At 41.4% G+C, this 12,017-nt stretch overlaps 1 protein-coding gene across 8 annotated transcripts in view; it reads left to right on the top strand.

Annotated features, from left to right (window-relative positions):
• The window catches only part of ZNF81 (zinc finger protein 81), a 352,185-nt gene that overhangs the window by 238,511 nt on the left and 101,657 nt on the right, over nt 1-12,017 (top strand). For 2 of the 8 annotated variants that reach the window (XM_040632351.1, XM_040632360.1), the window contains exons 1-3: nt 6,181-7,038; nt 7,140-7,193; nt 8,652-8,679. The exons of 1 other annotated variant lie outside the window; for it this stretch is intronic. In XM_040632351.1, the coding sequence (XP_040488285.1) occupies nt 7,031-7,038; nt 7,140-7,193; nt 8,652-8,679 (90 nt within the window). In that variant the 5' untranslated portion in view covers nt 6,181-7,030. Of the gene's footprint in view, nt 1-6,180; nt 7,194-7,499; nt 7,569-8,651; nt 8,680-12,017 lie in introns of those variants that run through there. 5 more of the 8 variants (XM_040632368.1, XM_040632361.1, XM_040632363.1 and 2 more) reach the window with 3 other exon arrangements.

Below are 12,017 nucleotides of genomic sequence, written 5' to 3'. Positions count from 1 at the left end.
GGGACAGAGACTACAGAGCTTTCTCTAGCAAGGGAGGCCATCAGCATCACATAAGAAATCTTTATAGGGAGAAAAGGAAAGACTTCAGGTGTGCCCTGTGGAAACCAGTGAAGACAAACCAAATGAGAAAAGCAAAGGCCATTCATTCCAAGCTTGCTACAGCAAGGAAGTCAGACATTGTCACTTGCCTTTTGGCAGAGACACAAAGGCAGACAGAGGAGTGGGAAAGCTTTACGGTAAAAAAAAAAAAGAGGGAAGGCTTCAGGTGTGCCCTAATTGGAAAGCTGTTGGCATGGGGAAGCTGTAGGCAGGCTAATAACGAGAAGCTGGGCATCCTAGGTGATTGGTTTGGGGAGCACATTTGGTTTTCTCTGGTTTGACCTGAGCTGGAAGAGGAGAGTGGGGGCAAAAAATGAGGAGTTTGCTGGTCATTGACCAAGTCCTGGCCATCTAGACCCATTGCTGCAAAGGTGCTGGTTTGGCTTCCCAAGATTGTTGACAGAAGTTGTAGGTCAGAGTTCTATTGCCATATATAGTTGACCCTTTACAATGCCGGGCTTGGGGCACTGCCCCCCTCACAGTGGAATACCTTTTGATGCCCCCCAGATTTAACTGCTAATAGCCTGCCGTTGACTAGAAGCCTTACTGACAACATAAATAGTTGATCAACACATATTTTGTATGTTTTATGTATTATATACTGTATTCTTACAATGAAGTCAGCTAGAGAAAAGAATGGTATTAAAATCATAAGAGGGGGCGCCTGGGTGGCTCAGTCGTTAAGCATCTGCCTTCGGCTCAGGGCGTGATCCCGGCGTTACAGGATCGAGCCCCACATCAGACTCCTCCGCTAGGAGCCTGCTTCTTCCTCTCCCACTCCCCCTGCTTGTGTTCCCTCTCTTGCTGTCTCTCTCTCTGTCAAATAAATAAATAAAATCTTTAAAAAAATAAAATCATAAGAGAAAATACGTTTACAACACTGTACTGTATCCAAAAAATTCTGCCTATAAGCGGACCTATGCCGTTAAAACTTCTTTGTTTGAGGACCAACTGTGTATGGTCTGGCCGTTGTCCGTTTGTATATTCAGTCCCTCTGGAGAGGCATGCTGAGCTTTTAGGGAGCATGATGTCTGCGGTTTACTGTAGAAAGGTATTATAAGAGAAACATGCTGGACTCCTTTCTCTCTTCCTGTTGCTGTCTATGCTTCCCCCTCCTGCGTGAACTTACAGGAAGTACTGATCTGACGGTATGGGGCTCTGATCGAGAGAGAGACTCAAAAACTAGAACAACCCCTTAACTGTGAGTTTCCCTTAAGGTAAAAAACAAACAAACAAACAAAAAAACCCACCTATCACCTAAGCCCAAACTAAAGACACACGTCCAACTTTCCCCTGTAAAAAACCTAATCCCGCTTCAGTCGGGGGTCGGAGGTGGGGCTGGGGTTCCCTGATGCCCATCAGTTGAATACAGCCTTTAACCTCTACTTCAGTGACTTAAATAATTTTCTTTGAACATTATATTTATTTGTTTGTTTGTTTGTTTGTTTATTTATTTATTTATTTATTTAAGACATTATTTTTAAATGATGGGGCCTGCATGTATGCACAGAAAGGGATAAGGCAAACGTGGCAGAAGTTAACAGTTGTTATATCCAGGTGGAGGGCACTTGGAGGTTCGTAGTACAATTCTTTCAACTTCCGTGTAGTGTAAAAATTTTCCATTAAAAAGGTGGGTGTAAGGGGTGCCTGGGTGGCTCAGTCGGATAAGCGTCTGCCTTCAGCTTAGGTCATGACTCAGGGTCCTGGGATGAAGGCCCACATTGGGCTCCCTGCTCAGCGGGGAGTCTGCTGCTTCCTCTGTCCCTCCCCCTGCTTGTGCTCTCTCTCTTTAATAAATACAACCTTAAAAAAATAATAAAAAAAGTTGAGTGTAAAATAAATAAGCTGTCATTGCCTGCTCTCTCCCGACATGTGTAAATGGTTGTGGCTGTTGGTTCAGAGGTCCCTGCTTACCCATTGAACCTGATACTTTTTTTTTTTTAAAGATTTTATTTATTTATTCGACAGAGATAGAGACAGCCAGCGAGAGAGGGAACACAAGCAGGAGGAGTGGGAGAGGAAGAAACAGGCTCCCAGTGGAGGAGCCTGATGTGGGGCTCGATCCCATAACGCCGGGATCACGCCCCGAGCCGAAGGCAGACGCCTAACCGCTGTGCCACCCAGGCGCCCCAGAACCTGATACTTTTATGAGGTTTTCCTCTACCTCTGTCAGTGGAAGACAGATAATATTTTACCATATTGTAAGATATTTTTCATCTACTAAAGGAAGAAGGCACACAAGACAAGGTTGATCAGAAGACCATGGATATCACTCTTTGCATTTACCACAGGAAAAAAAAGGGGCTCATCGTTATGTCTTCAGCTGTAGATATGTAAATATTCTGACCTTGCATTCTTCCTTGTTTTCAACTGGTTGCCAGCATAAATGTGAAGATTCACAACTGGCCTGCTCCAGGATTCAGGACAGTCCGTCATAGAGTTTAGAAGGAAACTCTGATCTTTCTATCTGAAGTGGCAGCCCCCCTCCCCCAACATTTCTAATTTACATTACTGCCCCATGCACCCCCTTTAGAGGTTATCAACTTTTGACAAACAGTGTTTATTGCCCTCTTCCCTACTAGGATGTTGGGCTCATGAAGCTAGGAGTCTGGGGTCTGTTTGGTTTTACCCAATATCAAGTACCAAGAACAGTGACTGGGGATCAATAAATATTTGATGGATGAACAAATAGGGTCTTAAATACTTATAAGTTCTCCATCTCTTTAGCATTTCCTGCATTACTGCTACCAAATCAATTTTATAATTAGTTGTGTCATCCAAGGATGCCTACAGAGTCTTTTGGAGGGAGTAATTAATCTTTTAAGACAATGACCCTGGTTGTGTGTGTTTTACTGCTCTCTACATGTGTGATAAAGCTACCAAAAATAAAGCGGTCAATTATGTCACATATAGGAGAAGCAGAAATCACTTCGGGATCAGCATGAACAAGTAAATGAGGGAACAGTAAATGAATCAGATCATTCTGATAAAACAGAAGGCTACAAAGAAAACTAAGGCATGGTGGGGAGCTAGAGAGTGGTGGGGGTAGGTCAGGGAAGGAAGACAGCTAAAGAAAAGACATTTGAGCAGGTGTGATGAAGTAAGCCATGGAGCCGGAGCACCTTGGGCAGGGGTGTCAGTAGGCGTCAAGGTCATAGGGCTCCTGCCTCTGCTCATCCCACCACTGGATGGCATCTTTGGGCTGGGGCCAACGATTTTCTTGCCCTATTCAAGGAAGGGACAGAACTTTTCTCCCTGCAGACTTTGTCTTTTTACATTTAGATTTTTTTTTACTTTTTTTTTTTACATTTAGATATTTATCTAACAGCATAATTTTCCCAATAATTTAAATGGTTTTTATTTATTTATTTTTATTTATTTTAAAGATTTTATTTATTTATTTGAAAGAGAGAGAGAAAGAGCAGGGGGGAAGGGCAGAGGGAGAAGGAGAAGCAGACTCCCCACTGAGCAGGGAGCCCGATGTGAGGGCTCCATCCCAGGACTCCAAGATCATGACCTCAGCCGAAGGCAGACGCTTCACTGACTGAGCCACCCAGGCACCCTGCCCTCTTCTGGGTCTATTCCTAAGAGTGGACTGGCTGGATTGTGAGGTATGTTAAGTATTCACCGCAGGAGGGAATGCCTATTTTCTAAAGCGGTGCCATGAGCACGCTATGACGGTGCACACACGAGTTGTGTCTTTCCACAATGGCAGCTTTATTCAGTCCTAAAGCAAAGTTAAATCACCCTTTTAAAGCAGGTTCGGGATTCCAAACCCAGTGACATTTCACCGTGTGATTAAACTTGGCTTCTTACACAGCACACGGAGCAGGACATGAGACAAACCACACAACAAAGATAACAGAAGGGTGTAGGAAGTTAACGAAATGAACACACAGTCAGTCCTTGGGGCGCAGTTGAGACAAGGCCTCGGTCGCGTCTGGGGCAGCTCTGGGCACTTCCTGCTTCTGCTGTTCGAGCAGTGAAGGATCTCTGTTCTGTTCTGTTCTGTTCTGTTCGGAGGTGAGTCGGGCAGAGCCTTTGGCAGTGGTTGCCTTTTTTAAGTGGTCAGACGTAGAGGGGTCACGTCTGAAGAGTCTGACAGCTCACTGCCAAAATCCTCCCCCTTTTAAAGGGATTTAATCGGCCTTGGGCCCCTGCAGACCTCGTCTGGTTCTGTTCGTTATCAGTTCTGGGGTGTCGGCTGACGTTCGTCCAGGTGATATCTCTTAGCTGCAGTACCTTTACCGACTTGGGTCATTGCTCGACACAGGCCCCTGCTTGACGTGAGAGACTCCATTTTGCTCTCTAGGAGCGGTTACACTGATTCACGTTCCTTCAACGGGGCCAAACGATCCCGCAGGTGCACATCCTCTTCCACACTTGGTATTGTCAGACTGAAATTATTATAAATTGAATGGGTATAAAAATGTCATCTCATGTCTTGATTTGTATTTCCCTGACAGCTAATGACTTGGAACATCTCCTTGTATGTTTATTGGCTCTGTCTCTCCTTCTTCTCTGAAATGGTCTAACGGATCTATTATTTTTAAAAATATAACTGTATAACGAATCATGGAACATTACATCAAAAACTAAGGATATGTATGGTGACTAACATAACATAATAAATAATTATTGTAACATAAATAACATAATAAAAAATTATTGTAAAAAAAAGATAACCGTAGTACTGTTAGGATGCCCGACAACAAGAACAATGATTCTTGGAACTCTACGTAGAGGTGTGCCAGACATGCTACCACTGATTCAATTCCTTCTTCGTTTCTTCATTCAGTAAACGATCGGATCAGGGTTTTATGTGTAGAAAGAGAATTGGGCATAATTCGAGTTCAACCCTCTGAGCAAAAATTAGCTCAGACTATAAATTCTGCCCTGCCCTTCTTCAGGCTGGGAGAACAATCACAGATAAACTCAGATGCAAAGTTAACAGGAAGCATTATTTCTCCCAAGGACGTGCTGCCCCGTAATGCCGTAAAGAAGTCTACTTTGACTACTGCTTTCTTCGTAACTGGGAAACTTCCTTCTCTACAATCATGTACTATCAGAAAGCTGCCTTTTGCTTTTTTTCGTTTTTTTTTTTTAAAGATTTTATTTATTTATTTGACAAAGAGACAGCCAGCGAGAGAGGGAACACAAGCAGGGGGAGTGGGAGAGGAAGAAGCAGGCTTCCAGCAGAGCAGGGAGCCTGATGTGGGGCTCGATCCCAGGACCCTGGGATCACGCCCTGAGCCAAAGGCAGACGCTCAACGACTAAGCCACCCAGGCGCCCCAGAAAGCTGCCTTTTGAAACAGTATCAGTACAAATGAAACATCCTACTTTTGCCGGAGACCCTTAGTCATTTAGACACAAAGAAGCAGCCAGGATTTCCAACGCTGAGGGGTATCTAGACACAACATTCTACATCTATCATAACTTTATTGTTTTCAGGAAAACAGGACTCAGTTCACTTTGCGGTTCACACTTGCTTTACCATCACCAAAACACTGCTTCATTTCTATTTCATCTGAACTTCACTATTCCTCAGAATCCTGTAACTCTATCTTTTCTTTTGTTTAGTGGTTCCATGGTTCCTCTGGTGTGTGGTCTCCCTCATTGATGGATGGATCTGTCAGACTACAGATTAGTCCCAGATGGTCTCAGGCTGAGTAGGACACCCTTACATTCCAGATTGTGAAACTGAGCCCCAGAGGGGATGTGACGACTGAGAGCATCCAGTAAGTCCATACCTGAGCCCATGTCAGGTCCCCTCAAAATACCTTCCTCACCTGAGGATTTAGAAAAGCCTTCAGCGGGGTACAGAGCCTTCTACCTCAGTCAGGAGGACTCCCTGGAGGAGAAGATATTTGAACTTGGTTTTGAAGGAAAAGTAGGCATTCCCAAGAAAGGGCAACAGGACTTCTTCTCTTTCTACCCCAGTGACATCTCCTAGAAGGGTATGGGCATCTCCAGAATTTCTGTATTAGAAGTAATATTAGCGGCAGCAAACTGGTTGAAGGGCAATCAGTCTTGTCTTAAAGCTATATTTTCAAAGGGCACTATCACTATGCAGATTTTATTTTATGTGGAAATAAAAATAATAGTTTCCTAAAGATGTTTTTACTGACATATTGCTTTAGATTAAGGAAAAAATCAACAAGTATTATTGGTACATATTTTATTTCATCTGGGGTTGCTGGAATGGGAGATAATGTAGACTATGTGAGCATTCAGACCCCGCAGCCAACCCCTACAAGCACAACAGAGGGGAATCTGTTAGATGTCAGTGCTATAGCCTAGGAGGCTTGCACACCCTCAATTTCTTCCCCTTCTTCGCTCGTGGTATGTTCCAGGAGAGGACTGTAAACCAGTCTGACTTCCCCCCCCCCTTTCACATCGTGTGGTATATGCCAGGAGAGAACAGCCACTGGCACCTCTGCGTCTTTCCAGAGGCCCTTCAGCTTCTCTGAACATTATTGCACAGATCCAGAGTGCAGATCCAAAGACCCCTCCTCCAGGAAGACCGCCCAAAAGAACGTCGCCACCCATGCTCCCCGCCACTGGGGCAGCTCCACTGCTCTGCTCTGTGAGTTTAGAGGCTTCCTTATCCTCGTTACGGAATGATCACTCCTCCAACATGGCGCACCCCACGGGGAAGCGCAACCTGGGCGCGGCCATGTTCCCCGCCTGACAACGCGGCCGAGGGGCACGGAAAGCTCCAAAGCACCGATCCCGTAACAGCCCCATGTTGACTCTGGGCTGATAGCGGCTTCGAATGTGGTTTTGCGCGTGTGCAGGACCACGCCCCCTTCGTTCGTCGCCCCAAACCCTGAGAAGGGGCGGTGCTAGGGGTGGTGACCGGAAGCGGCTCCGGTTCTCAGCAGTGCTTTAATAGTTGTCAGAAGGATCTCAGTGCTCTGTGTCGAAGGGATGTGGAGGTGATGGGGCCCCGGGGAGCGTGAGTGTTGGGGAATTCTGTGTGGTCAGTGGTGGAATCGGTTGTCTAACTGAGTTGGGTGATTTGATCATTATTTTGCAGGTTTTCCTCTTCTCTCAACGTTAAGGTCCTGAAGTTCACTCTAAGACCCACAAGGTTTGGTGCATTATGTTCTAAGTGTTCCCTAAGAGTCGATTTTTCTTCTGCCCACGAGTTACTTAGAAGTGCGTTTTTAGTTTCCAAAAGTTTATCTTTTTAATAGATTTCTAGCCTTAGTTTTCTGTGGTCAGAAAAATGTGTACGTGAAGCTCATTCCTTGAAACAGGAGGAGACTCATGGCCTAGGCCACGGTGAATTTTTATAAATGTTCCATATTTTAATCAAAACTAATATGTAGTTGTTTAGTTGCCAACTGTGTCATACAAAATTTACACTCTTTGTTGTCCTTTTCTCCTGTTACAGAGAGAGAAATTCTCCAGTGTGTTGGTGATTGGTCCGTTTCTCCTTCCTGCTGTTCATGATGCATTTTGAGTTCAGTTTTGTATAAAGTGTGAGAGTCAGATTTAAGCTCGTCTGTTTGAGTGTCCAATTACTCAAGCACCATCTGTTGAAGACTATCCTTCCTTTCTTTACTTGTTTTGCACCTTTGTGAAAAATAAATTGCACATACTTGAGTGGGGCTATTTTTAGGTTCTTTATTCTGTTCCATTGATCTATGTGTCTGTCTAGTTTTATCATGAATGGGTGTTGAAATTTGTCAGTACTGTATGAATTTATATGATCTTATGATTTTTCTTCTTTAGCTTGTTAATCTGGGAGAATGCACTGATTGATTTCTGAGTTGAACCAGCCTTACATTCCTGGAATAAATCTCATTTGGTTGTGGTGTATAATTCTTTTTTTATGTTGCAGGAATGCTTTAGCTATTGCCTTTATTTTTTGTTTGTTTGTTTCTTGAGGATTTTCTGCGACTTGGTTTATGAAAGATAATGGTCAACAATTTGAGTTTTCCATATGGTTTGTGTCTGGTTTTAGCATTAGGGTAGTACTGGCCTCATAGGATGAGGTAGGAAATATTCTCTCCTTTTGTATTTTCTGGAAGAGATTATGTAGAATTATGCTAATTTTTCCTTTAACCATTTGGTAGAATCCTCCATTGAAACCATCTGGGCCTGGACATTTCCTTTTGGAAGCTTTTTGATGATGGCCTCAACTTCTGTAGTAGTTATATGACTTCAGATTATTTAATTTTTTTCAGAGTATATATTTAATAGTGGGTGAGTTGTAGGAGTTTGTGTTTTGTGGAGAATTGGACTATTTCATCCCAGTTGTTGAATTTATGTGCATTTAAGTTGTTTGTGGTATTCCCTTACTTTCGTTTTAATGGCTGCAGCATTTGTAGTTCTGTCTTGTGTTTCAGTTCTGATATTGGTAATTTGTATCTTGTTTCTTTTCATCTTTATCTGTCTTGCTAGAGGATTACCAATTTTATCAATCTTTTCAAAGAACCAGCTTTTGGTTTCAGTGATTGTGTGTATTTTCTGTTTTCAGTTTCTTTCTTTCTTTCCTGTATTTACATATATATTTCATCTCAACTCTTTTTGTTTGTTTCAGGTGTACAACAGAAATGATTCAACAATTGGTAAGTGTTTTCAGTTTCATTGATTCATGCTCTTATTTCCTTCCTTCTGCTTGCTTTGGGTTTACTTTGTTCTTTTTTCTAGTTTCTTGAGATGGGTGCTTAAATTATTGATTTGACATCGTGAATTCTTGAGGTCTTAAGAGTTAAGACCTTCATTCTTTTCTTATATAAACATTTAGTACTATAAATTTCCCTCTCGACACTGCTTTATCTGCATCCCCCAAATTTTGATGTGTTGTATTTTTATTTTCATTCGTTACTTTTTAATTTGGCTTGAGACCATCTCTTTGGTCCATGGATGATATAGAAATGTATTGTCTAATTTTCAAGTGTTTGGAGACTTTCCTGTTATCTTTCTATTATTGATTTCTAGTTTGATGATATTAGAGGACATTTACCATAAGATTTCAATTTATTGAGGTTGGTTTTATGACCCTGGGTGTGATATGTCTTGGGTAATGTTGCATGGGTGCTTGAAGAGAATGTGTATTCTGTTAGTATTTGGCTGGAGTGGGGTGGTATGTTTAGTTAGGCCACCCTCTTCTTGGTCCTGTGATTAAGGGAAGTAGGCATTTCTCAGAGCTTTTTCGTCTGTGCCTGTTGACAGTTCTGAGTTATAAGGTTCTCCAGTGTCCCGTTTGTGATATATGGGAGGAGAAGGAAACCTAGGGAACTCACCAGTGTGTTGTTCCTCAGGCCCTGAGATCCATGGGCTATTTGCCTTTCCTTTCTACATGTCAGAGTCGTACTATTTGTATTTGTTGTCTTATGTCATTTTTTTCCTGGTCTCTTTTACATTTATTGTTCTCTTCTGTTTTTTCCTGTATTAACTTTGTATAATTTACACCTTGCTAGAGAAGCACCTGTTTCACATCAGTATCAAAATATGTTGCTATACAGTTATGCATAATCTCCCATAATAACTACTTTGAAACAATGCCCTGTCTGAGAAAGATTTTCCATGTATATATTTCCATATTGTGTGTGTGTATATATATATATATATATATTTTTTTTTTTTTTCGAAGTCTTCTTGGGGCGCCTGGGTGGCTCAGTCGGTTGGGCATCTGCCTTGGCTCAGGTCATGGGCTCGGGGTCCTGGGATTGAGCCCCGTGTCAGGTTCCCTCCTCAGTGGGAAGCCTGCTTCTCTCTTTCCCTCTGCAGCTTTCCCTGCTTGTGCTCTCTCTCTCACACACACACTCTCTCTCAAATAAATGAATAAAATCTTAAACAAACAAACAAACAACTCTTCTCCTTTATCTGGTTTGCTAGGGGATTATCTATGACATTGGTCATTTCAAAGGACCAGCTCTTTGTTTTCTTTAAACCCCCTATTATATTTATTTGAATTATTTAAGATTTTATTTTTATTAATGACTAGTTTATTTTGGGGGGGCTTTGCCTAGTTTTGTTTTTTCTAATTCTAATATTTTAGGTTGAATACATAGCTCTTTTTTGTTATATTTATTTTTAATTAAAATCAAGCCATTTAAAGCTCTAAATTTCACTCTATATGGCTTTAGTGTGTTCCATGACTTCTGGTAAAAATTGTGTAGCTTCGGTATTGACTTCCCACTTTGATCCTGGGTTATTTAGTTAAGTCTTCCTTTTCTTTTAAAACAGATTTATTTAGGTATACAAAATAGATTTAGATATTTTCCAGTACCATAAAATTCATCCATTTAGAGCATACAGTTCAGAGGTTATTAGTACATTCACAGAGTTGTACAATCATCACCACAATCTAATTTCAGGATATTTTCAATACCTCTGGAAAGAAACCTTGTACACATTAGCAGACATTCACCATTCATGCCACCCCACACCCCCTGACTGGGCAACTACTAACCAATTTTCTGTGTCTATGTATTTGCCTATTCTGAATATTTCACATAAATGGAATCATAAAATATGTGGCCTTTTGTGGCTTCTTTCACATAAGATAATGACTTCAAGGTTTATTCGTGTTATAGCATGTATCAATAGTTCTTTTTAATTGCCAAATAATATTCCATTGTATGGATATATAAATTTTGTTTATCCATTTTCAATTGGTGGACATTTAGGTGGTTTCCACTTTTTGACTATTATGAATAATACTGCTGTGAATGGTTGTATATATAAGTTTTGGAGTGGACATGTGTTTCCATTTGTCTTGGTGAGGTACCTACAAGTAGAATTGCCAGATCATATGGTGACTCTATGTGTAACATTTTGAGAAACTGCCAAACTGTTTGTCTGAGTGGCTATACCATTTCACAGTTCTACCAGCAATATATGAGAGCTCCAACTTATTCACATCTCACCAATACCTGTTATTGTCTCCCCCTCCCCCTTATTTTAGCCATCCTCGTGGATATGAAGCGGTCCCCTAATGAATGGAATACTTTGGTTTTGCTTTGCATTTCCTTAATGACTAATGATGTTGAACATCTTATCATCAGACCATGTAGCCTGTCAATTCCCAACATTAAAACATCTACCAGATTTTCTTTTTTAAAAAGATTTATTTATTAGAGAGAGAGTCAGTGAGCAAGGGGGGAGGGTCAGAGGGAGAGACTCTTTCAAGCAGACTCCCCGCTGAGCACAGAGCCCTACACGGGGCTCGATCCCAAGACCCATGAGATCATGACCTGAGCCGGAACCAAGAGTCAGTTGCTTTACTTAACCAATTGAGCTGCCCGGGTGCCCCTACCAGATTTTCTTCATGGTTAAGTTATTTATTGGAATTTTGTACAAGTTCCGTGGGCATAAGGAAGGAAAGCATAGTCTCTCTTTCTTTGATATAACATGTTTATGTGTTTAAAATTCAACTTGTTCATGCTTTTTATTTTATTCCTTATTTACTTTCTTGTTTCCTCTTTATCTCATTTCTTACTTTTGTTTTCTTAAGGTCCTCTTCATTTTATAAAGGATACTTTCCCTTTCCCAATAAGAAAAACTAAATCCATGGTGCTTCTATTAGTCGATCATAATAAAATTGTTCTGCAGCATAGACACAGAGACCCCCTCTCCTCCCTAGATCCTGTAAAAGGAGAAACAGTTTTACCTCTGAATATTTTGAGGTAGTTAAAACATTTATAGGCCCAGGCTATTAGCATTTTCCTTACGGCATATCTCTTTTGTTTTAAGAAACTCTGTTCTCTTTTTTTTGGTTCCAAATCACAGTCATGTTTTCAACATCTGTTAAACAGAGCCATGTTTATTTTAAGCCTACCACACAAAAGGTACTGTGTGTTGTAGTGTTGAGAATGTACATTTTGAAGCCGGGTAGACCGGGTTTGACTTAATATCACTAAGCCTCTGTTTCTGTGTGCAGAAAATGAAATAATAATAA

The sequence above is a fragment of the Ursus maritimus genome (genome assembly GCF_017311325.1).
Source record: "Ursus maritimus isolate PB19 chromosome X unlocalized genomic scaffold, ASM1731132v1 scaffold_X1, whole genome shotgun sequence".
Taxonomy (NCBI): Eukaryota; Metazoa; Chordata; class Mammalia; order Carnivora; family Ursidae; genus Ursus; species Ursus maritimus.
This window is presented reverse-complemented; position numbering and strand designations above follow the sequence as displayed.